This window comes from Citrus sinensis, chromosome 1 (genome assembly GCF_022201045.2).
Source record: "Citrus sinensis cultivar Valencia sweet orange chromosome 1, DVS_A1.0, whole genome shotgun sequence".
NCBI classification, from domain to species: Eukaryota; Viridiplantae; Streptophyta; class Magnoliopsida; order Sapindales; family Rutaceae; genus Citrus; species Citrus sinensis.
Window position 1 is genome coordinate 21,838,178 of NC_068556.1, and position 25,307 is coordinate 21,863,484.

A 25,307-nucleotide genomic window follows, 5' to 3' on the forward strand; every position below is an offset into this window, starting at 1 on the left:
ATTTAATACATATCGATATTTGTGAGTATAATGGCATGTTAACAAGAGGAGGTAAGATGTACTTTATCACTTTTATTGATGATTGTTCTAGATACACTTATGTGTATTTACTTAGAACAAAAAATGAAGCTTTTGATAAATTTAAAATTTTCAAAGCTGAAGTTGATAACCAAAAAGATAAGAAAATCAAAATGGTTCGTAGTGATAGAGGTGGTGAATATTTCTCAATTGAATTTAATAATTATTGTGAAGAAGTTAGAATTATTCACCAAAGATCAGCTCCATTTACTCCTCAACAAAATGGTTTGGCTGAAAGGAAGAATAGGATCTTCACGGATATGATAAATTCCATGATCCTTAATGCAAAACTACCAAAGAATTTGTGGGGGGAAACATTACTCACTGCATGTCATATTCATAACAGAATTACATCTTTGAAAACACATATATCTCCTTATGAAATTTGGAAAGGAAGAAAACCAAACTTGATGTATTTAAGGGTCTGGAGTTGTTTAGCTTTTTATAAAATACATGACCCTAAGTCATCAAAGTTGAGTGCTAGAGGTATAAAAAGTGTTTTCGTAGGATATGCTGAAAATTCCAAGGCTTAGGTTGTTAGATTTAGATTCTAATATGATTGTGGAATCTAGATATGTTGAATTTATTGAGAATAAATTTCAACATGATTATAATATTGAATTAGAATCAAGTATTGATCAACCATGTGTTAATACTCCTAGTACCTCCACTAATAATAATAAAAGGAAAGAGTCTATGACATCTTTCGAACCAAGGAGGTGTCAACGTGAAAAGAAAGAAAAGAGTTTAGCTCCGGATTTTATTTCATCACAAGCACTACTCTTCTTGGTTGAAGGGGATAGAAAGAATGTACTTAACAAAGTACCATTGTTGTTAAATATTGAAAAAGATCCAAAGACATTTAGCGAGGCTATGTCTTCTAGAGACGCTTCTTTTTGGAGAGAGGCGGTAAATGATGAAATTGATTCAATTATATCGAATCAAACATGGGTCTTGGTTGATCTTCCTCCAGGATCTAAACCAATTAGCAGCAAATGGGTATTTAGAAGAAAGTACAATAGTGATGGTTCTTTGCAAACTTTTAAAGCTAGATTAGTAGCCAAAGGGTTTAAGCAAAGAAATGATATTGATTATTTCGATACATATGCTCCGGTAGCTAGGTTAACTTCTATAAGAGTGCTATTTGCAATTGCTTCATTGAACAATTTGTATGTGCATCAAATGGATGTTAAAACAGCTTTTCTTAATGGTGATCTTGATGAAGAAATCTATATGGAACAACCTGAGGGATTTATTTTGCCTGGAAATGAGAAAAAGGTATGCAAATTAGTCAAATCTCTTTATGGCTTAAAGCAAGCACCAAAACAATGGCATGAGAAGTTTGATTCGGTAATTTTATCACATGATTTTAAGCATAATAATGCTGATAAATGTGTATATTTTAAATTTACGAATGATATTGGTGTGATTATATGCTTGTATGTTGATGACTTGCTTATCTTTGGAACTAATATGCAAGGAGTAGATGATACAAAGAAGTATTTAACTTCACAATTTAAGATGAAAGATCTTGGTGAAGTAGATACTATCTTAGGTATCAAAGTGAATAAACATAGTGGGGGTTACTCGTTATGTCAATCTCATTATATAGAGAAAGTGCTTCTTAAATTCAATTATTTAAAATTTAAAGAAGCTAATACCCCATATGATTCTAGTATTAAATTACTAGAGAATTCAGGCCGAGTAGTAGCACAACTAGAATATGCTAGTGCTATTGGTAGCTTGATGTATGCTATGCATTGTACGAGGCCTGATATAGCATTTGCAGTTTGCAAAATGTCAAGATTCACGAGTAACCCTAGCGTTGAACACTGGAAAGTAATTGGTAGGATACTTGGTTATCTTAAAAAGACCATTAATTTGGGTTTGTTTTATAATGATTATCCTGAAGTACTAGAAGGATATTCAGATGCTAGTTGGGTAACTAATACAAGAGATAATAAATCCACTTCTGGTTGGATTTTTACAATTGCTGGAGGAGCGGTTTCTTGGGCTTCAAAGAAACAAACGTGCATAACACATTCAACAATGGAAAGTGAGTTTATAGCACTTGCGGCTGCAGGCAAAGAAGCAGAATGGCTGAGAAATTTATTGTTTGATATAATGTTGTGGCCACAGCCGATGCCATCTATTTCTTTGTACTGTGATAGTGAAGCTACATTGTCTAGAGTTTATAATAAAGTATATAATGGAAAGTCTAGACATATTAGCTTGAGACATAAATATGTGAAACAATTAATAGCAGATGGTGTTATTAATATTGTTTATGTTAGGACTAATAAGAACCTAGCAGATCCTTTAACAAAAGGTCTTTCAAGAGACTTAGTTAAGGATACATCTTTTGGAATGAGATTGAAACCTTTACATAATAAAGTCACCAAAGACGGTAACCCAACTATGTAGTAGTTATACCACTACTCCATAGTTAAATGGGTAATAACAAGTTGTTGTTATGTGACTGGTTTGGCACCGAGTAATAAATAATCCCATTCGAGAGTTTCGGTGTAAATAGCTACGAGGTTGAGGTTGAGTATTTACTCTTAATGAAGTTCAAGTCTTATAGTAGCTAAAGACATGATTTGAAACTTCACCTAAGTGAACATAAGAAATGGTGCCGTTTCTAACAAGGTAATTGTTTAATCTTGTAAATGTTCATGAATCCAAGATAGAGCACAAGGCCGGAATAGTGCTAACTATTGGAACACAACTTTGAAATCTGGGATAGCTTATATGTGATGTATCTCCGGTATTTACTTAAGAGACAAAGTTTAATGCTTAGCACACTATTGTCTTGTAAATGCTTTGAAATACACTCACTAATTAAAGGTTAAAATCGAAAGATACCTTTTTGTATGTATAAGTTGATCATTAATAAATCTGAAAAATATTACAATCTAGTGGGGATTGTAAGAGAGATTGTAACATTTTTAATCTTTGGTTTGATATTATGGACAAAAACGGTTTGCCGTTTATGGAGAAAACGGCTAACCGTTTAACTCCAGAGAGCATGTTTTATGGTCTAGAGAAAACGGCTCACCGGTTATTGAGAAAACGGTTAACCGTTTATGTACAGAGGGCAACATATTTGACATTCTGGAATAAAACGGCTCACCGTTTATTGAGAAAACGGTTAACCGTTTATTTTCAGAAAGGCGTCAACTGGAAAACGGTTGACAAGCTTGAAAATTTCAAGTGTTAATCGTTGCAAATTCAAACCAAAAGAGTTTTTTTTAAGAAGTACCATTTCGAATGGTTGCATTCTTTTGAATTAACATCTTCTTCATAAAAGAAATATACACATTTTGGTAATATCATCAGATTTTGCAGGTTTCATATATGTTCTGGAAATACAATCTTATTTGCTAGAGATTGTATTCAGAATTTGATATATCTTGGGGGTAATTTGCCATTAATACTCTATAACAAACCAAGATTGGAGAGGGCAAATAAAACCTTAAAGGAAAGTGTGCAAACACGTCTCAAATCCTAAGAAATTTTTTTTGTTCTTTGCCTCCATATTCTTATTATTCTTTAACATAAATAGCCAATAAATTCTCTTATCATGAATGTAATTGTTTCAAGAAGTTAACCGAATATCCTCATTTATATATATGCTCAGAAGGTGCTTATAAGTATAATATATATAAAAGCATGTGCCACAATTTGTGCTAATAAAACAGTCAGCTTTTTATTATTAAATCTATCAAACTTTCGGATTTTACTGCAACTTGATATTGAAATATTACATGGGTGGGATCATGACAAAGCTACCATGATCGTTTATTGAGGTTGTGAGCTGTAACAAGCATAAATAAATAATACAGATCATACAATCGTATCAATGATATGATATTCGATATTCTTTCTAAGCATTTGATGTGAAGTTGAAGTTGGCACAAGTTGTTTGGTGGAACAGGAGAGAAGAGCTGAAGCCTAGCCTTGATGTGGCCAGATCGAACTGTAGAAGATTGTCCTCCAATTGATGCCCTCCGATCACAATTGAAGTCCTAGGGTTTACTCCACCGTCCACAAAACCTAGGCACAACACATCATCTCTGACTTGTACCATAGAATTTGCACCGAAAATTCTCCAGATTACAGTATTGCTCTGTAACACCAAATCAATCTGAGGCACTGCTGGGCCGACACGTGTGCTACCAACGAATGTAGAGTTGAAGCATGCACCAAACGGTGCCACTGGTGTGACTCTAGGGATATTAGCTACCTCTTTGATGAAAGCTCGAGCTAGAGCATTGTAAATTGAAGTATGCAGCACTGTGTAAGGATTGACGGTGCTGATTTTCGTACCGCCAAAGCCTTCTTTATCGATGGATAGCAATGATGTGTTCAATGGGACAGTGTTTCCGTTGATCTTGATCGATTTTACTCCAATGAAGTATTCAGCTGAGGGTTCACCTTCGAAGAAAGCGCCGGCGGTACTCACAGGATTGAGTATAAGAGGGGTGTAAAAGAGAGACTTTGAGAAATCAATATCGCGGGGAAGGAAAAAATATGGCCCGTCACCGAAGAGGACGACACCGTTTACTCTGGAAGAAGAACTTAAGCAAATGGCAAACTTTCGATCAAAGCTAAAAGCAGCAGAGAATTGTGAAGGAAGTGATATTCTAGTTCTTCCAAGGCCAGCCATGCCCTTAACTCCACTAGCAAGACCTTCTAGAAGAAACGTTGCTGCACAAGCAAATGCAAGGTTAGGCACTGAAACGACCCGGCCCAGATTCTTGCCATCAGTTGATTGTATAGATACAATATCTGTAGCAAGCTCGCCGCTTGTGCCGGTGTTTGTTATTGTGTTATCTGGGAGGTGAGCGCACGTGTCATTGTTGCAGCCTGGCCTTGGGGGAGAGAAGCAGGATTGGACACAAGACTTAGACCGAGCAAGATTGCATTGAGCCGAGCGGCAACGGACGGGTTTATAAGAAGACGAGACATAGCCTTGGTCACAATCAACCCAAAGGAACTGGCCACCAAGATCAAGGGTCAATTTCACTGGCACTAGGGGGGTTCTTTGGTTGATTTGAGTGACGTATTGGAGAGTTGATGCATCCTTGGTGACTGGAAGAAGTAGTGCTTTTGGTCTAAATGATGTTTGGGCTAAAGAGGGAGTGATGAAAAGGACAAGAGAGCAAAAGAGAAGAAGATCATTATAGGAGATGGCCATGTTTGGCTTAATTGAGTGCTTCGGAGAAGCCGGTGCCAAGTGCATATTTATAGCAGTATTAAACATGTTATTTATAATTTATGGTCAGACTGAGAGAATAAGAATTAATAATAATAATTTGGTTAGTTTTGTAAATTTTCTTAGAACGTGTTGATTGAAAATTGAATGTAATTATTACATAAAATATGCCGCGGGTTGGAGACGTCAATAATGGCGACAAGGCGACATGCAAAACCTCTAACTTATCCAGATTGCTGAAGTGCATTAACTCGAATTTTGACTTTGACTAATCCAGCTCATTGGTCCTGTAAAATTATTAGTTAATTACATTTGATGTTGAACTTTTATTATTATTTTTTTTAATCTTGTTATTGTCGTATACTATCAGCTTGTACGCGTAGTTTTCAAAACCGCTGACCTGCATGAACTGAAATTCATGAAGTCAATTTCTTAAGAAAATAATAAATTCATAATTACTACTATTTGTTTTTACTTTATTTTATTTTTTATATTTTAATCATTGCTTAAAAGCATGAACTTGCGTGCACATAAACGTTTGTGATCAGATTTGCGCCGAAAGAGAAATTTAGATAGCATAGATCATAATAAAGCAAAGAAGAAAAACCAGCAGGAAGACTATTGAAGAATTCTACCGCCTATTTTTATTTAATTATAAAATCCTTATCTAAGCTATGTGCTGCCAAACTTCTTTAGATTTTGTGAGCTATACAGCTAGAAGCATTATTGACCCAGTAGTTTCTATAGTGATAAAAAAAAAATTATCTTGTAATTTGTAAATTAAAGATAATAAAGAAATTGACTCGTTACAAAATCTTTCAAATCAGAAATATGGATAAGACTAGAAATGAGTTCTGGGGGGCCTCCCAATTTTGTAAGGTCACAGATATGATTATCACCACAATTCGCAGCATATACTTCAAAAATATATCTTTTATTCTCTTAATAATAAATTAAATTGATCAAGTGCAGCAAGGTACATTATTTGGTCTGACCATTGCGTCGAATCATTGGTCCATGACCATTTTATTCATCACACAAATAACAGGCAAACATGCTTAAAATTATTATGCAATGGATGTAAAGTTGAAGGTGCAAGTGGCTCGCTCGAACAGTAGTGAGTCGCTGAAGCCAAGTCTTGAAGTAGCTAAATCAAACTGAAGCAGATAGTTTTCCAGCTGGCGCGCTCCAATGACAATGGAAGTCCTAGGGTTTACTCCTCCATCCACAAACCCCAAGCACAACGCATCGCCGCCAATCTGCACCATTGAGTTTTGTCCATGGATACTCCAAACCACGTTCTTGTTCTGCAAAACCAGATCTATTTGAGGCACGACTGGGCCTATACGGGTGAAACCAATGTCTTGCAGTCTAAAACATGCCCCGAATGGTGCCACAGGAGCCACTCTGGCGACTTTAGGCATGGCACTAGCAAAGGCTTGAACAAGAGCCTTGTAGATTGAAGTTTCCAGGACTGTGTAAGGATTGACGGTGCTGATCTTTGTTCCACCAACACCTTCGTTATCAATAGATAGCAATGTTTTGTTTAATGGGACAGCTTTTCCGTTAACATGAACGGATGTGACACCAATGAAGTATTCAACTGAAGGCTCACCCAAGAAACCTGAGGCCGTGTTTACTTTGTTGATGAAAAGCGGGGTATATTTAAGATTCTTGGAGACATCGAAATTATTAAGATCATAATAAGGTCCATCGCCAAAAACGATGGCACCATCATCAAAAGGACTCAAGCAAAGTGCGAATTTTCTTTTGAGGCTAAAAGCAGCAGCAAGTTGTGAAGGCAACGCAACTTTACTCCTTCCAAGGCCAGCAATACCCACAACGCCACTAGCAAGGCCTTGTAAGACAAATTCTGAACCACAAAGGAAGATAAAATTAGGCACCGTAACAGCTCTACCAGGATTACGGCCGTCGGTAGACTGGATGGACAAAACATCTATGCGTATGTCACCATGTGTCCCAGTGTTTGAGATGGGGTTATCCGGGCCAGCGCCACAAATGCCACCTCCACAAGCTTTAGCATTAGCAAGATTGCACTGAGCTGAGCCACAGCGGGCTGTTTTATTGGTAGATGACACGTAGCCTTTCTCGCAATCAACCCAGAGAATGTTGCCGCCAAGATGGACAGTTAATTTCACAGGCACAAGAGGGGTTCGTTGCTTGATTTGGGTCACATATTGAAGAGTGGCAGTGTCTTTTGCTACTCGGAGAACCAGGGCTTTGGGGCGCAATGATGTTTGGGCTGTGATGGGAGATAACGAGAAAATAAGAAGAGAGCATAAAAGAAGGAAACTCTGTGCGACCGACATGTTTATATTCTTAATTATTTGTGTTTTGCTCGTATAGGGATATGTCCTATTTATAGGATTTTGGGGCTCGGATCTCTTAAATTTGTCACCAATATTTTATTTCCCCCCTTTCTGATCAATTATTCACTTAATGCAAGTTGTATTCGGCTGGGTCAAGGTGGCTGGAAGATTTCTTCTAGATTGGCAACTTAGGTTGGACCTGTCTTTGTTCTATGCACCGCTTACATTACCTCCTGCGTGGGGCATTGTTGTGGCCACTACATGTCGTGCTTCGTTTTGGCTTTTTTTTTTCAGGGGCTGATTATGTTATTGAAATAAAAAAAGAGTAATGATACAGCCACAAACTTTTGTACAAACTTATTTTGTACAAACTGATGTGGCATGATAAGATTGGTTGAATTAAATATCACTTGGCCCACATGATTTATTTTTATTAATTTATATTTTCATTCAACCAATGAATTAATGCCACGTCAGTTTGTACAAAATAAGTTTGTACAAGAGTTTGTGGCTGTATCATTACTCATAAAAAAATGGTTTTTGTTAAACAATAATGTAATCTAAAATTGAATGATATATGAGTTGGAGTAACTGGCCCATTTAATGCTGCATCAATGGAATGGATCATAAAATTACTTATTAGTATACAAAAAACAAGCTGGGTTCTCTTAAGCTAACCTTTTTATTTACACTAATGATTTAAATTTTTATTTGTTAAACTTTTGTCAACTTAAATTTATGGAATCCACTTTTCTAACGCTTTCAATAATAAACCAATTTATTAACTATAATGGATTGATTGTATATTTATAACTTTTTTTTTAATTTTCAAGGAAAATGATAGTTAGAAATGTTTGAAATTAATTTTTTGAATACTTTTATTATTTATACGATAAAATGAAATTATTAATTAAATATTTGAGTTTCTGCTATGGATGACAGATTGACAGTTGGGTTCAAGCCTTATTTCTTTAGGAGGCTCAAGAACTGAAAGGTCAAAGCCTAATTTATAATGGGCCGAGCCTATGCCATTTTGACATAGACTGGGCCATGGTTTGCCCGGTCCCAAGTTTTTTCTTTTTATTAAATAATTAACTATTATATATGAAGATAGTTTGTACTCATAATGTAAATATTAGAAATGATACAAAAGACAAGGGGCCGTATGATATTAACCAAAAGAGAATCCTCATTATTGATTCGAACTCTTGATAGATTTTCCATGACTCGTTTTATTTCTTTATTGACAATTAAAAATTTTATTGAAAATGTAAATAATAAAAATAATTTCTAAGGGAAACGAACTGTCATTCTTCCAGCAACTAACTAAACAACATCCGATATCTCTGGATTCAGTACTAGTATATATAGCATATTTCTGCATGTGCTAATTCGTGAATGAATAAGTCGGCTTTTTATAAATAAATAAATGCATCACAGACTTGTTTTTCCTTTTTAATACAATCTCCATCCATAACGCAATACTCAAGTCAAGTGGGTTCATGAAAAGCCCAGTGACATTAAATCATTCCTATAATCTCCAAAACGCAAAACTCAAAGTGGGGTATTCATGAAAAGCCACATGAAAATTTATTATTCTAAACACAAAATGAGCACAAACAACTGAAATGAAGATTAAAGATTCTCTAAGCATTAGACGTAAAATTGAAATTGGAGCAAGTTGTTCGGTGGAAGAGAAGAGAAGAGCTGAAGCCTAGCCTTGATGTGGCCAAATCAAACTGCAGAAGATTATCTTCCAATTGATGCCCACCTATCACAATTGAAGTCCTAGGGTTTACTCCACCATCAACAAACCCTAGGCAAAGCACATCGTCTTTGACTTGCACCATTGAGTTTGCGCCAAAAATACTCCAAATCACTTTGCTACTTTGCAAGACTAGATCAATCTGAGGCACAGCTGCTCCAGCACGAGTGCTGCCAATGTGGGTAGAATTAAAGCATGCCCCAAATGGTGAAACTGGTTTAACTCTAGGGACTTTCGCTAACCCTTTGGTGAAAGCTTCAATAAAAACTTCGTAGATTGATGATTCCAACACCGTGTAAGGATGGACAGTGCTGATCTTGGTTCCACCGAAACCCTTTTTGTCAATTGATAGCAAAGATGTGTTCATAGGGATGACGTGTCCATTGATTTTAATAGACCTTACTTCAATGAAGTAATCAGATGAAGGAAGGTCTGTAAAAGTAAGAGCTGCTGTTGTCACAGGATTGAGGATAAGTGGGGTGTAAGTGAGAGACTTGGAAACATCAACACCAGGAAGCATAACATAAGGGCCGTCACCAAAGAAGACAGCGCCGTGGGCTTTGGTAGAGGAACTCAAGCAAATGGCAAATTTTCTCTTAAAGCTAAAAGCAGAAGAGAACAGGGATGGAAGTGAAATTTTAGTTCTTCCAAGGCCAGCCATACCCGTAACACCCTTTGCAAGATCTGTTAAATGAAATGAGTCAGCACAGACAAAGAGAAGCTTAGGCACTGAAACGACTTTACCCGGATTCTTGCCATCAGTGGATTGGATAGACGCGACATCCATGGACACCGGACCGTTAAAGCTAATGCCGTTTATAGTGTTTTCAGGCAGGAGATTGCAAGTATTATTGTGTCACCCTGGCCTGGGTTTAGTACCAAAGCACTCAAAACAATAAGGTGCATTAGCGAGAGAGCATGGAGCTGAATGGCAAGGAGCAAATCTATAGGAAGATGATACGTATTCTTTTTCACAAACAACCCATAGAAACTGACCACCAAGATCAAGGGTCAATTTCACAGGCACGAGAGGGGTTCTTTGTTTGATTTGAGTGAGGTATTGGAGAGTTGATCCATCTTTGGTAACCGGAAGAACTAGTGCTTTTGGTCTAAAAGACGTTTTGGCTATGGAACGAGAGATGAAAATGAGAAGAAAGCAAAAAAGAAGAAATTTGGAAGAGAGAGCCATTTGGTTAACGTGCTGTGGACTGTAAAGCAGCGAGCAGCCAAGATATTTATAGGCATTTTTTCAATTTAAAATTCTTATTTTTTTTTAAATGATTTTAAACGTAGAGAGGATTCAAATTTGGTTGGTAAACTAAAATAAAGTGTTTGAAAACCACCTAATTAGGCATTGGAAATTCAAATAAACTTAATCAAGCTACTTAAAAATCATTTGGCAAACGATCCGTTAGGCTTTAATCTAGTGGTTAGAACCCAAACCTCACAATTGTGAGGTCATGAATTCGAACCTCACAATGCATTGTGGGGGTTTAATTTCTTTCTCAATTTGAGTGAAAGTAATTTTATCCATTTCGAAATGTGAGTGAAGTAGACGTAAGGTAAAAATTTGAACACCACTTCATAATAATTGATGTAAAAGAATCTCAATAATAGTCTGATTTGTAAATATCAGTTGTAATATCATGTAATATGAGTTGTAATATAGTTTCATGTAATTGAAAAAAAAAACGCTTGGCGAACACTTGGGGCTGTGTTAGCTTCTTAATTTTCTTTTGATGAGCCTTGACATAATGAGGGATTTTATTAAATAAGAAAGAGTAATCGGCACATCCATTTAGGGGGACATAATGCGCCTCAATCTTAAGATAAGCCATAGCACTGAAAACAACATCGTGAAAAACTATAGGAAAAAAAGAAATTCAAAATAAAAGCATATAAAAAGAAACAATATTTCAGAAAGTGATTAGCATCTTAAGACAAGAATTGTTGAATCTCTAAGTGAGGATTATCCCCCCCCCCCCAAAAAAAAAAAAAAAAACTCATCATGATTAAGATGTAGATTAGCAAGACAATCTGCAGCATTATTGTTCTCCCAAAAAAATTGTGAAGCAATGAAAATCCATGATAAAATGCTTTATCTTACAATTTACCCATATGTTTCTAAGACTTGAAGACTATGTTTGGATGTAGAATAGAAGATAGCATTTAGACTGTAATTTGGAGGATAAAACAATTAATCTAATCCAAGGTTATGCTTGGTTGTCAAGACTAGTAAATTAGTCCAAATTTTAGTCTTAAATTCATGAGATTATTGATCTCCACTTTCACATGTGTTTAGGTTAGATTAAATATATATTTTAATTCAAATTTACTACCTATATCAATATTTTTTGAATAAAATTTATTTTAACTCGAATTTAATTGAAGATTAGATATCAAAATTTTAATTCAATAATTTAAACATAAAAAATTATATAATTATCATTTACAATAATATTGAATATAAATATTATATTAAAAAATAGAAATATAATTTGAAAATAATTATACTATTTATTTTTTTTGTTTCATTAAATAATTTATCCGACATTATACCAAATAAAGGATAGTAATATATAATTTAGTTAGTATAATCTAATTCAATCCAATCTTAAAAGTTAATCTAGTGTAATTCTATCTTTGAGAACCCAAAACAATTTCAAGGACCTTAATTAAAAAAAAAATTTAACAATAAACAATAATAAAAAATGAATCACATTCTATACGTTAATTTCTTAGTTGATTGATAGTGAACATTTTCAACATACAAAATTACAAGTTGACAAGTTGTAATAAATTTGGGTTGTCTAAATTAAAACAAGATGCTAGTGGGAAAACCAATAACAAAACACATGCGTGAACGGGGAAAGTTCTGTTCACTTAAAAAAAAAAAAAATTTCAAAAACGACTGATTAATCATAATCACAAGAAAATTAACATTTAAAATGGAGAGTATATAGCTTCAGTACGGGAATGGGATGTAGGAACACAACTGCTAAAGCTGAATAGAGAGTAATTCAAATAGGAAGCACATCGTTTGGATACTAATAATCTAATAAATTTGACCATTTAAGCATCGGATGGTTTGTCTTTGTCTTTGTCATTGCCATCGGCGCCATCGTCGTTGTTTTGGTCAACAATGTCGTCCGGATCGCGAGCAGGATCGGATTTATCCATGGCGGCTCGAGCCTTGTTGAGGAACGACTTGAAAGCCAACTCAATAGCTAGCCATCCAAACGCTAGTTCTGTTCACATCTTTGTTTTGTTTTATTTTATTACAGTGTCTTGTGGGTTAATTTGTGTCTAAGATCTTCGATTATTTATTTTTATAACTATACATTGTTCTGCGAACTAATATTATAACAATCAACACTTCATACCTTCATTTCAAAATAATACAATATTTTAAGGAATTACAAAAATATTTCAGGTTGATCACAGATCTCTAGATGACAAGCCTGAACGTCGATTTTATCATTCTCTTTTAGGAATTATCAAAATTATTCAAGTTGATAATGGATCTCTAGCTGATAAGCCTGGACGTCGATTTTATCATTCTCTTCAGTCTTCATTTTATATCACTATAGCACGTGGCCTCGTAGAAATAAAAAGAAAGCTCAGTTCACATATAGCACGTTAACTGTTAAAATTAATCATGAAAACTAACCACGGACCATGAGTCCATTATTCAAATTGTACTATTGATAAACTTAGCCGAATTCATCCTAGTGAATCAAATGGACGTGAATTTGAAGTTGGAACAAAATGTTCGCCGGAGCAACAGCGAATTGCTGAAACCAAGTCTTGAAGAAGCTAAATCAAACTGCAGAAGGTTGTTTTCCAATTGATACCCTCCGATAACAATTGAAGTCCTTGGTGCCCCTCCGTCAACAAACCCCAGACACGACACATTATCATCATTGCCAACCTGGACTATCGAATTTGCTCCAAGGATGCTCCACAACACCTTGCGTTGCTCTGCAAAACGAGATCGATTTGAGGCACAGATGTTGATCCAATTCCAAATTCTCCGGAGTTAAAGCATACTCCAGACATCAACTTCTGGTCCATAATTACGCTTTAAAACCTCTAGCGCCATGTAATATAGACTTCCAACTATCTCGTTGAATTGCTCCCCTGTAGAAAAGAGAAACCTTCAGGTAAGAACAGTATAAGATAAAGGAATGAAGGTGAAAAGAATAAATAGCAGGCAGGGGCATGCAATTGCTAATTATATAGCACATTACTAGGCCTAAAGAAGACCGACAACCCAAAATCAATTGCCTTTAAGGAAAAACTTTTCTTCTTATTAACAAATAGAATTTTTTTTGGGTTGAGATCACGATGCATGACTCCATGCTTATGACACACCTGCAGTGGAAAAATCATACAAGGAAATGCAGGTTAGAAGAATGAGGTCACTAAAAACATAGAGCATAACTTCTGAAAATCATAGAATTAACACGAGAAACAGAGTCTACAAGTTGATCAAAAAATACATGTACAAAGAATCGATGAGAGAAAGAATTGTCATAAGTGGCTCAGTACATGGTAAGATGCACAGAGATAAAACATTTAAGCCCTAAGAAGTAACCGATTTCAGAATAAACAAACAAATTCCTGTGCATCCATATAGATCATAAGAAATTTTAAGTCACTAACATCTGAGACTGAATGAAATAAGAATCAATTAAACAGCGCAAAAAAAAAAAATATATTGGCAAGCTTAATACCAGATAAAGAAAGAGAGAAAAAAAAATGGAATAAACTAAGTGAAACCTTCCCGATGTCCATTTGATAAGGGAACTTAAATTTAAAATTTTAGACAGAATATCATCCATCTCTCCAAATAAAAACACTCAAACATAGCATTTATGAGGAAAGAATAAAAAAAAGTAGAAGCTTATGGGGAGAAAAAGGAAAACGTCCCAACTCCAAACAAGTTTTGATTTTAACATTTGTATAAAGCCTGAGTCACTACCTATAAATTTCATACCTTAACCAATTTAACTACAAACTGGTAAAAATAAATTGAATGCCATGCACTGCCAATTCAATTTAAGGCCATAAACATCAAATTCCGCAGCAATGCCAAACACAAAACACATAAAAGACCAGAAACCAACTTGAACAACTTCAACAATGGTCTTCATAACTGCAGCAGCAACTCGCTCAGTGTAATGCCCTTTGGCGACAATCCTATCAACCAACTCTCCTTCCTCACATAGCTTCATCACAATGTGCACAACGCTATCATCCTCATAAGTGTCGTTCAATGACACAATATTCAGATGCTTAGGTAAATGCTTCACTGATAAAGCTCTAGTGAAGGATTCATCAATGGAGTCAAGAGGCTGTAGCCTAGATTTATACGGCAAAGGTGAACCTTTGGTGATGGATTGTCGACATAATTAAGAAGCGGCAGCGAGCTGACTGAAGAGATCGAAAATACGCATCTGGAAAGTAAAATAAATTGAACAAAGCTTGAAAATTTGAACAAACACCCAAAAATTTGAACAATTTTTACAAAACAAGAATAATCAAAACCTAACTCTAGCAAAGCTTGAAAATTAAAAACCAAAACAAACAAGAACATCGAAATCACACAAGCTAACCCTAAATAGCGCGAACAAATCAAAGCTTGAAATTATGAAAACACAATCGAAATCAAGGCATAATGGATTCACATAAGCGACGAGAAACAAAATGCAAACGAGAAATTAGAGCTGAGGAGTGGCTAAGAGGCCGCTATTGAAGAAGCGCTTGCTACACCAGTGCTTGCTACTACTGTTGATGCTGCTTCAACCTCTTGTATTGCATTTTCCTTCAGAATCGAAGGATTTGTAAATTGTTTGGTTCCTGAGAAAATTTCGTTAAGGTTTCTTGAGAAAATGAAAGAAAAGAAAAAAAATGAAGAAAATGAGAGTGTGATAAGAGAAGTAGAATTTTATTTTCTAAGTGTGTATTCATTTAACACTTAGGACAAAAAAAGAAGAAAGAAAGTTTAAAGTACCCAAAACGGTACGGTTTGGCTAGCATTTTTTTTTAATTATTAAAACACACCTTTTGTTTTTTAAATAAAATAATGTATAAAATTTGGGTCAAATATGGTCAAAGTAATTTTTCTATCATAATTTCTTGATAGATTAAATTTCTATCACGATTCTATCATAAGTTCGTGATAAATGATAATCATATCATAAAGCCATCATAAATTTATGATAGAAAATATTTCTATCACAAAACCATCATTAATTTATGATAAATTGAAAATTATGTCACAAGTCTATCATAGTTTTATGATATACCCAGAATCTGTCATAAGTTGTCTGTCATTTGTTAGCAGTTTTCTTGTAGTGTAAGCAAATGGAAGAGAAATGTCAGAAGCTAAATTTTGAAAATTGAACATGGAAAAAATGAGGTTTAACAATGATGTAGAAGTTAGAATTAACTGTGGAGGTCAAATCATGGAGCAAGCACCATATTGATGCAATAGTTTGTGCTAAAAATAGAAGTTATTGGAGATGTACAGAGGTCTATAGACACCTAGAGACGTGCCAGAAGCACCACACATGGGCATTCTTAAAAAGGTTAGCCAATTTATCCTCTTTGTTTTGGCTATGCTTTGGAGATTTCAATGAAATACTATGGCGTCATGAAAAAATAGGAGGGAACAATAGAGAAGCTAGCGTGATGCAGATGTTCAGGGACGCTGTTAGAAATTGTAGCCTGGTGGATTTAGGTTGTAAAGGGCGTCCCTTAATGTGGTCAAATAAAAGATACGAGCAATAAAAGATACGAGCCACATTTGATTGTGGAGAGATTAGATTGCTTTTTGTGTAATCAAGAATGAAGAAACGTGTTCTTAGAATCGGCAGCTGAAACAGTAGAGACATGGACATCGGACCATAACCCCATTTTGATGGAAGTGATGGCAAAAGGGAGGGGCTTAAGATATAATAGAAGAACTTTTCCTTCAGTGCATTATGAGGATTTTTAGAGCTCCTATGATAAATGTAGAGAGATTGTGGAACAAGAGTGGGTAGAGCAAAGAAGATGGTATAGTGAAGATGCAGTTGAAAGCTTCAAAAGAGCAACAAAGGCAACAATGACTCACCTACAGTGGTGGAACAAAGAGGAGTTAAGGGACAGAAGTCAGAAGTTAAAGAAGATGATTAATGAGTTGAAATGGGCAAAGTAACAGAACCAACACTATGAAGAAGAGAAAAGAATCAAGAGCTTAGAAAAGAAGATTGATGCTTTTCTGCTAAATGAAGAAATCTATTGGAAGTAGAGATTAAGAGCAGATTAGCTACGAGTAAGAGATAAAAATACGAAGTTTTTCCATGCTAAAACTTCATGGAGAAAGAGGAAAAATAGAATTTGGGGAATAATTGATGAAAATAGAAATTGGACAGAAGAAGAAGAAGATGTAAAAAGAATGTTTTGCAACTACTATACAAATTTATTCACTATAACAAACCCTTTACAAGCCCAATTGGAAGTTGTTTTGCAAAATATGCCTAGGAAGGTCAAAGAGGAGATGAACGAGGAACTGGACAGACCTTTGACTGCCGAGGAGATATCAGTAGTTCTATCCCAAATGTACCCAACCAAGCTCCCAGACCAGATGGATTTCTAGTAGCCTTTTTTAAAAAACATTGGAAATCAATAAGCAAAAGAGTGCTGGCAACTTGTCTTTATATTCTCAATGAAGGTGGTAACATAGCGTCTCTCAATCATACTTACACTGCACTGATGCCCAAGGTTGAGAAGCCTAGAAATGTAACAGAGTTTAAGCCTATTAGCTTATGTAATGTAATATATAGAATAATCACAAAAACCATAGCTAATAGCTTAAATATATGCTGCATGTCATCATCTCAGCAACACAAAGTGCCTTCATACCAAACAGACTCATAACGGATAATGTTGTCATAGGATATAAATGTTTGCACAAGATAAGGCTTAACAGAGGGAGGAAAAATAGGTTAGTAGCCTTAAAACTCGACATAAGTAAGGCATATGATAGAATTGAATGGTGCTTCTTGGAAAATACTATAAAGAGACTAAGATTTTCACCCAAATGAATTGAATTGACTATAAGATGTATTACACCTTCGTCATTCTCAATATTGATAAATGGAGTAGCCAAAGGAATGATTCTTTCACAAAGAGGATTGAGGCAGGGCTGCCTCTTATCCTTATATTGCTTTATTCTTTGTGCATAAAGCTTTTCAAACTTGCTACAACAAGCAGAAACTCAGAAGCTGATCCAGGGACTGAAATTCAGCAACAACTTGGCAATCACTCACTTGCTCTTCGCAGATGACAATCTTATCTTTACAAGGGCCACAACTGAAGACTGCATAAATATGAAGCTCATTTTTGACAAATATGTAGCTGTCTCGGGCCAAATTTCAATTATGAAAAATTGTCAATGTTCTTTAGTAGAAACACTCAAGTAAGGCAGATTGAGGATATAAAGAACAAATTCCAGCTCAGTGTTGTGTCTAGGCATGAGAAATATTTGGGCTTGCCATTATTATTGCCCAAAAGATTAATTATATACATTATTATTATTTTTCCTTTAATTTTATGATGGATTAAGTATTTATTGTGCCAAATTCATTTGTTTGTTTACAATAAATCAAAATTTTAAAATATAAAATATGTATAAAATTAAATAGAAAATAATTTAATTTATAAAATTAAAAATAAGATTTGATTAAATCATATTTATTTCCTAAGAATTTCACCTTACCCTAACTATTATTATTTAGTTAAGCATAATTGAAAAAAGAATTATTAAAATTAAATTAAACATAATTAAAAGTAATAAAAACAACTTAAATTAAAAATAAAAATAAATTTATTAATAAAATAATTATACAAAATATTAAAAACATACTTGGAAATCAAGATTATAGGGAGATGGAGAGATCCGAGAATTTGAGAAGAAGAAAGATGTAGAGAGATGATTAAAAACATAAAAATGAGGCTCTATTTATAGAAAAATAAATTCGTAATCCAGTGTTTTGCGGTCCATCATAAGCTTCATGCATGTACTCCTCACAACCATTAGATCAAGATCCAACGGCTGGTCAAACTTCAAAAGTCAACATCACACGTGGCATCATTTGACTTGTCTGATTTGGCCAAAGAACGATTGAGATTTGGCGGGTTAATGGGTGGATCAGTTCGACCCGAATACAAAGATTTGGATCCTACAACTTGCTTCACCAACCATTGCCACGTGGCACAATTATGACTATTGAATCATGAACGGTTGATATTTAGTGAAAATTGCCAACTATCTCATGCACTCATATCTATTGTAAGCTCATTTCATCATCCAATCAGTGCTCGATCAACAGAAAAAGTCAACTTTTTTTTACACAAGCCTAATTTTAAGTCGATCTTGACTGATCTTAAGGTTTTCAGACCTTCGGAATCCAAATTTAACCTCTATTTATCTGTTTGAAGACTCGAATTATGTGAAATTAATATTTTACATAATAAACATACAAAAATACACAAAATTAGATATATTTAAAACATTATTAATAATTCCTAATATATTGCATAAACACAAATATAAATTATAACATAGGCACAAAATGATATTATTATCGCTTGATAATTAAACAATTTTTAATACTAATCAATATCAAATTGGGAAAGCAAGCTTTTCTCCAGCAGAGGGAAAGAAGTTTTAATCAAAGCAATCACCCAAGCAATCCCTGCCTATGCCATGAGTGTTTTCAGAATTCTATTAAGTTTTTGTGCAGATATTCAAAGAGCAATAGCTTGGTTTTGGTAGAACTCAAAGGAAGATCATAGAAGCATACATTGGGCCAAGTGGGAGAAAATGAGTACTTCCAAAAGAAAAGGGGGCATGGGGTTTAGAGATCTATTAAGCTTTAATCAAACTTTAGTAGCTAAGTAAGGATGAAGGTTGATCCAATTTCCAGACTCCCTTATGGCAAAAGTCTTAAAGGCTTTGTACTTTAAGAAGACAGACTTTTTAAATGCAAAATTGGGGCATAAACCATCTTTTATTTGGAGGAGTATTCTTTGGAGTAGACAAGTGCTGCATCAAGGTCTAAGATGGAGAATAGAGAGTGGAGAGCAAGTCAAGATTTATAATTGTAACTGGATTCCTAGACCTTCAACTTTCAAGATAGTGTCAGCTCCAACCCTGCCACTGGAGGCTACAATTCCCCTCTTAATTAATGCAGAGCACAAGTGGAATGAAGCATTAATCAGACAACACTTCATACTTAAGGATGCAGATTGCATCTTGAAGATTATATTGCCAAGAACTCCAAGACCAGACCAATCTATATGGGCTTTATGACAAACATGGAAATTACTTAGTAAAGAGTGGCTACCAAGTTGCTCTGAGACTAAAATTCCATGACTGTCCAGACTCATCAAAAACAAGTTCATCCAAGTGGCATAGAATCTGGAAATTGTATTTATCAGAGAAAGTTCAAATATTCATGTGGAGGGCAGTACGAAATCTGCTTTCAACAGCAGAAAACCTGTGGAAAAGGAAAATTGTGCAATAGCTGTGGTGTCAATGGTATGGCAAACAAGGTGAAAATGTTTCTCATGCCCTCTTAAATTGTAAAGCATTTCAGAAAACTTGGAGGATCACAGCATTTGCAGAAGAAACCCAAGCTTTTGCTAACAAAGATCTGTTGAGCGTGTTTCAAACTGTAGCAGAGAAGAAAAGCAAAGCAGAAATGGAGCTCTTCACAGCTTTATGTTGGGCTACCTGGCACTTAAGGAATCTTTTTGTCTTTGAGGGAAAGAATGAAGATCTCAAGTATCACTGGCCAAAGCAGAAGCAATAGTGGAATCATATAGGAAAATTAAATTCCCATCACTGCCCTCCTATACAAGGCAGACTTGCAGAGAAAACCAGAACTGGAAACCTCCTCCAACGGTGTGGTTCAAGGTTAATGTGGATGCAGCAACAAAGTTAAAAGAGCAAGTGGCAGGCTTAGGAGTGGTGATCAGAAGCTTGGAAGGAAACTTTGTAGCAGTAGCTCAGAAGCAAGTCAGATACTTCGGAGATGCAACTGCCGCAGAAACAGAAGCAATTAAGCTGGGAATAGAAACTGCAGAAGCTGCCAATTGTGTGCCTTTGATAATTGAATGTGATTGCTGAGAAGCTGTGGATCTGGCTTTAGGAAGAAAAAGCAGTAATACTGAGATCTGTTGGACCATTTTGGACATCCAGGAAAAGCTAAAGGAACTACAGAACCTCACACTGCAGCGCGCCTCTCGGCTTCATAATGGCACGGCCCATTCGATTGCCAAAGTAGCTTTAGAAAGTGTGGAACCAATAATGGGGTTCATCGAATGTCATACACATCTTTTGTACCTTTTTCAAAGTTGATTTAATGAAAGCTAAGCTTTTATTCTAAAAAAAAAAAAAAAATTTCTCCATCCGAAACGCAATATTCAAGTGGGTTCATGAAAAGCCCAGTGACATTAAATCATTAATATAATCTCCAAAAGGCCAAACTCAAAGTGGGGTATTCATGAAAGGCCACATGAAAATTTATTTATCTAAACACGAAATGAGAACAAACAACTGAAATGAAGATTAAAGATTCTCTAAGCATTAAACGTAAAATTGAAATTGGAGCAAGTTGTTTGGCGGAACAGGAGAGAAGAGCTGAACCCTAGCCTTGCTGTGCCTAGATCAAACTGCAGAAGATTATCTTCCAGTTGATGCCCACCTATCACAATTGAAGTCCTAGGGTGTACTCCACCGTCCACAAAACCTAGGCAAAGAACATCCCTTTTAACTTGCACCATTGAGTTTGCCCCAAAAATACTCCAAACTGCTTTGCTACTTTGCAAGACTAGATCAATCTGAGGCACAGCTGGTCCAGCACGAGTTCTGCCAATGTGGGTAGAATTAAAGCATGCCCCAAATGGTGAAACTGGTTTAACTCTAGGGACTTTCGCTAACTCTTTGGTGAAAGCTTCAATAAAAGCTTCGTAGATTGATGATTCCAACACCGTGTAAGGACGGATAGTGCTGATTTTGGTTCCACCGAAACCCTTTTTGTCAATTGATAGCAAAGATGTGTTCATAGGGATGACGTGTCCATTGATTTTAATAGACTTTACTTCAATGAAGTAATCAGATGAAGGAAGGTCTGTAAAAGTACGAGTTGCTGTAGTCACAGGATTGAGGATAAGTGGGGTGTAAGTGAGAGACTTTGAAACATCAACACCAGGAAGCATAACATAAGGGCCGTCACCAAAGAAGACAGCGCCGTTAGCTTCGGTAGAGGAACTCAAGCAAATGGCAAATTTTCTCTTAAAGCTAAAAGCAGAAGAGAACAGGGATGGAAGTGAAATTTTAGTTCTTCCAAGGCCAGCCATACCCGTAACACCCTTTGCAAGATCTGTTAAAAGAAATGAGTCAGAACAGACAAAGAGAAGCTTAGGCACTGAAACGACTTTACCCGGATTCTTGCCATCAGTGGATTGGATGGACGCGACATCCATGGACACCCCACCGAAAAAGCTAATGCCGTTTATGGTGTTTTCAGGCAGGAGATTGCAAGTATTATTGTGGCAACCTGGCCTGGGTTTAATACCATGGCATTCAAAACAATAAGGTGCATTAGCGAGAGAGCATGGAGCTGAATGGCAAGGGGCAAATGTATAGGAAGATGATACATATTCTTTTTCACAATCAACCCATAGAAACTGACCACCAAGATCAAGGGTCAATTTCACAGGCACGAGAGGGGTTCTTTGTTTGATTTGAGTGAGGTATTGGAGAGTTGATCCATCTTTGGTAACCGGAAGGACTAGTGCTTTTGGTCTAAAAGACGTTTTGGCTATGGAAGGAGAGATGAAAAGGAGAAGAAAGCAAAAAAGAAGAAATTTGGAAGAGAGAGCCATTTGGTTAACGTGCTGGGGACTGTAAAGCAGCGAGCAGCCAAGATATTTATAGGCATTTTTTCAATTTAAAATTCTTATTTTTTTAATGATTTTTAAAGGTAGAGAATAGGGATGGCAATTGTACCCGCAAACCCGCAAATCCGTCCAAACCCACCCGCCAAAACCCGCCCGTTGCGGGTAATTTTACCCGTTGCGGGCGGGTTTAGTATTATAAATTAAAACCCGCATATGGATGCGGGTGGGTTTGGTATTAACCTTATATCCGGTGGATACCCGCATGGATATCCACCAAACCCGCAATATTTTTTCAAATATTTTTAATTTAATTTTAATCTAAAAATGTATAAAGAAAATAATGTCATTAATTAAATTACCAAATAGTCAAAGGCTCAAAGTTGTGTATGTGTGTATGTGACCTATATCCTATTCTAAAGTCATAATCTAAAGAAAACTAAAGGCATTTTCCTTCGAATTAGTATTTGAAAATATTAATCTTAATTATTATTATAGGCATTGTGTTGGATGGGTGCTTATGGTGGTGAATGAAATGAATATCTTCTCTTGGAGCTTGTTTTAAATGATAATATGAAATGTAATTATTATTTTTAGATACTAGTTTGTGTTTTTTAAATGGATTTGTGTAATTTATACTTAAATTTGAGAATTTGTGTTGAATTGATGTGAAAATTTTAATTTTTCATTTACATTATTTAAATATAAAATTGAGTATGTTATATGGAATTTAAGGTTATTATTATAAATTTATATATTAAACATTTGTGATTTTAAATACGGAAACCCGCAAAAAATCCGCCGGATACCATTGCGGGTTTGGTAATTGTTAAAACCCGCTGCGGGCGGTGCCCATTGCCATCCCTAGTAGAGAAGATTCAAATTTGGGTGGTGAACTAAAATAAAGTGCTTGAAAACCACTTGACTAGGCATTGGAAATTCAAATAAGCTTAATCAAGCTACTTAAAAATCACTCGGCGAACGAGCCAGTTAGAACCCAAACCTCACAATTGTAAGGTCATGGGTTTGAGCCCCCACAATGCATTCTGGGGGTTTAATTTCCTTCTTCAATTTGACTGAACTAAAATAAAGTGCTTGAAAACCACTTGACTAGGCATTGGAAATTCAAATAAGCTTAATCAAGCTACTTAAAAATCACTCGGCGAACGAGCCAGTTAGAACCCAAACCTCACAATTGTGAGGTCATGGGTTCGAGCCCCCACAATGCATTCTGGGGGTTTAATTTCCTTCTTCGATTTGACTGAAGGCAGTTTTCTCCTTTTCGAAATGTAAGTGGAGTATACATCCCTTGAATAATAGAGAGGGTAAAAATTTGGGCGGTGCTTCATAAGATGTAAATTAGTCCTAGTAACAATTTGATTTGTAAATATCAATTGTAATCTCATTTAATATGAGTTGTACTCTTAAACAATAATCTCATATAATTTAAAAAAAAAAACACTTGGCGAAGACTTGGGGCTATGTTAGCTTCTTAATTTTCTTTTGATGAACCTCGACATACTGAAGGATTTTATTAAATAAGAAAGAGTAATCAGAACATCCATTTAGGGGGACATAATGTGCTTCAATCTTAAGATAAGCCATAGCACTGAAACAACATCGTGAGAAACTATAGGTAAAAAAGAAATTAAAAATAAAAGCATATCAAAAGAAACAATATTTCAAAAGTGATTAGCATCTTAAGACAAGAATTGTTGAATCCCTAAGTGAGGATTATTCCCCAAAAAAAAAAAAACTCATTAAGATGTAGATTAGCAAGACAATCTGCAGCATTATTGTTCTCCCAAAAAGTTTGTCAAGCAATGAAAATCCATGACAAAATGCTTTATCTTACAATTTACCCGTGTGTTTCTAAGACTTGAAGACTATGTTTGGAAGTAGGATAGAAGATAGCATTTAGACTGTAATTTGGAGGATAAAAAAAATAATCTAATCCAAGGTTATGTTTGGTTGTCAAGACTAGTAAATTAGTTCAAATTTTAGTCTCAAATTCATGAGATTATTGATCCCCACTTTCACATGAGTTTAGGTTGGATTAAATATATTTTTTAATTCAAATTTACTACCTTTATCAATAGTTTTTTAATAATTTTTTATTTTAACTTGAAATTAGGTATCAAAATTTTAATTCAATAATTTAAACATAAAAATTATTTAATTATTATTTACAATAATATTTAATATACATATTATATTAAAAAATTAGAAATATAATTTGAAAATAATTATACTATTTATTATTTGTTTTTGTTTCATTAAACAGTTTATCCGACATTATACCAAATAAAGGATAGTAATATATAATTTAGCTAGTATAATCTAATTCAATCTAATCTTAAAAGTTAATCTAGTGTAATTCTATCTTCTAGAGTCCAAAACAATTTCAAGGACCTTAATTTTTTTAAAAATTTAACAATAAACAATGAATCACATTCTATACGTTAATTTGTTTTCTTTTTTTGGTTTTAAACCATCCAATTTCTTGTGACCGCATTGAGTCCCGACTAACGCGGATTCGGGGTATAATCACAGTTAAGACTCCTTACCCCTCCCAAATAGTTGTATAGTGGGGATCGAACCCAAGAGCTCTTACGTTAATTTCTTAATTAATTGATAGTGCACATTTTCAACATGCAAAATTACAAGTTGATAAGTTGTAATAAATATGGGTTGTCTAAATTAAAACAAGATGTTAGTGGGAAAACCAATAACAAAACACATGCGTGAACGGGGAAAGTTCGGTTCACTTTTTTTTAAAAAAAATTCAAAAAGGATAATTTTTAGATACCTCCCATGAGGTTTACCCTTACTACACTTGGAGAGAATGTATGCATATATTGACACATAGCACCCCTGGTCGTGTATTAGCGTTAAAGAACTGTTTGGTTGTTAAGGGCAATAATATAATTGCAAAATTTGAATTTTTTAAATCGTTAAGAAG

The 25,307-nt window shown here is 35.1% G+C and overlaps 3 protein-coding genes, 1 long non-coding RNA gene and 1 pseudogene across 5 annotated transcripts; all 5 read right to left on the reverse strand.

Moving 5' to 3' along the window:
• Positions 1 to 3,857: 3,857 nt before the first annotated feature.
• Positions 3,858 to 5,324, reverse strand: LOC102609916 (probable aspartic proteinase GIP2). The gene has a single exon (XM_006489518.3). It carries the CDS (start codon positions 5,321 to 5,323, stop codon positions 3,965 to 3,967), a length of 1,359 nt encoding a protein of 452 aa, XP_006489581.2. The 5' UTR covers position 5,324; the 3' UTR covers positions 3,858 to 3,964.
• An 887-nt stretch (positions 5,325 to 6,211) lies between these two features.
• Positions 6,212 to 7,658, reverse strand: LOC102608082 (probable aspartic proteinase GIP2). The gene has a single exon (XM_006489250.3). It carries the CDS (start codon positions 7,624 to 7,626, stop codon positions 6,364 to 6,366), a length of 1,263 nt encoding a protein of 420 aa, XP_006489313.1. The 5' UTR covers positions 7,627 to 7,658; the 3' UTR covers positions 6,212 to 6,363.
• Positions 7,659 to 9,193: 1,535 nt separating this feature from the next.
• Positions 9,194 to 10,582, reverse strand: LOC102607786 (probable aspartic proteinase GIP2; annotated as a pseudogene).
• A 2,417-nt stretch (positions 10,583 to 12,999) lies between these two features.
• On the reverse strand, positions 13,000 to 15,408 carry LOC102607106 (uncharacterized). Of its 2 annotated transcripts, none has more exons than XR_001509188.3 (2): positions 14,521 to 15,408; positions 13,000 to 13,531 (listed from the first exon to the last, which is right to left on the reverse strand). It is a non-coding gene; the product is annotated as an uncharacterized LOC102607106 (long non-coding RNA). The 2 variants fall into 2 exon arrangements; XR_003061940.2 differs by having other exon boundaries at positions 13,642 to 15,408.
• Positions 15,409 to 20,878: 5,470 nt separating this feature from the next.
• Positions 20,879 to 22,367, reverse strand: LOC102606815 (probable aspartic proteinase GIP2). The gene has a single exon (XM_006489246.4). The coding sequence runs from the start codon at positions 22,331 to 22,333 to the stop codon at positions 21,026 to 21,028; it is 1,308 nt and encodes a 435-aa protein (XP_006489309.1). The 5' UTR covers positions 22,334 to 22,367; the 3' UTR covers positions 20,879 to 21,025.
• Between the last annotated feature and the right edge of the window lie 2,940 nt (positions 22,368 to 25,307).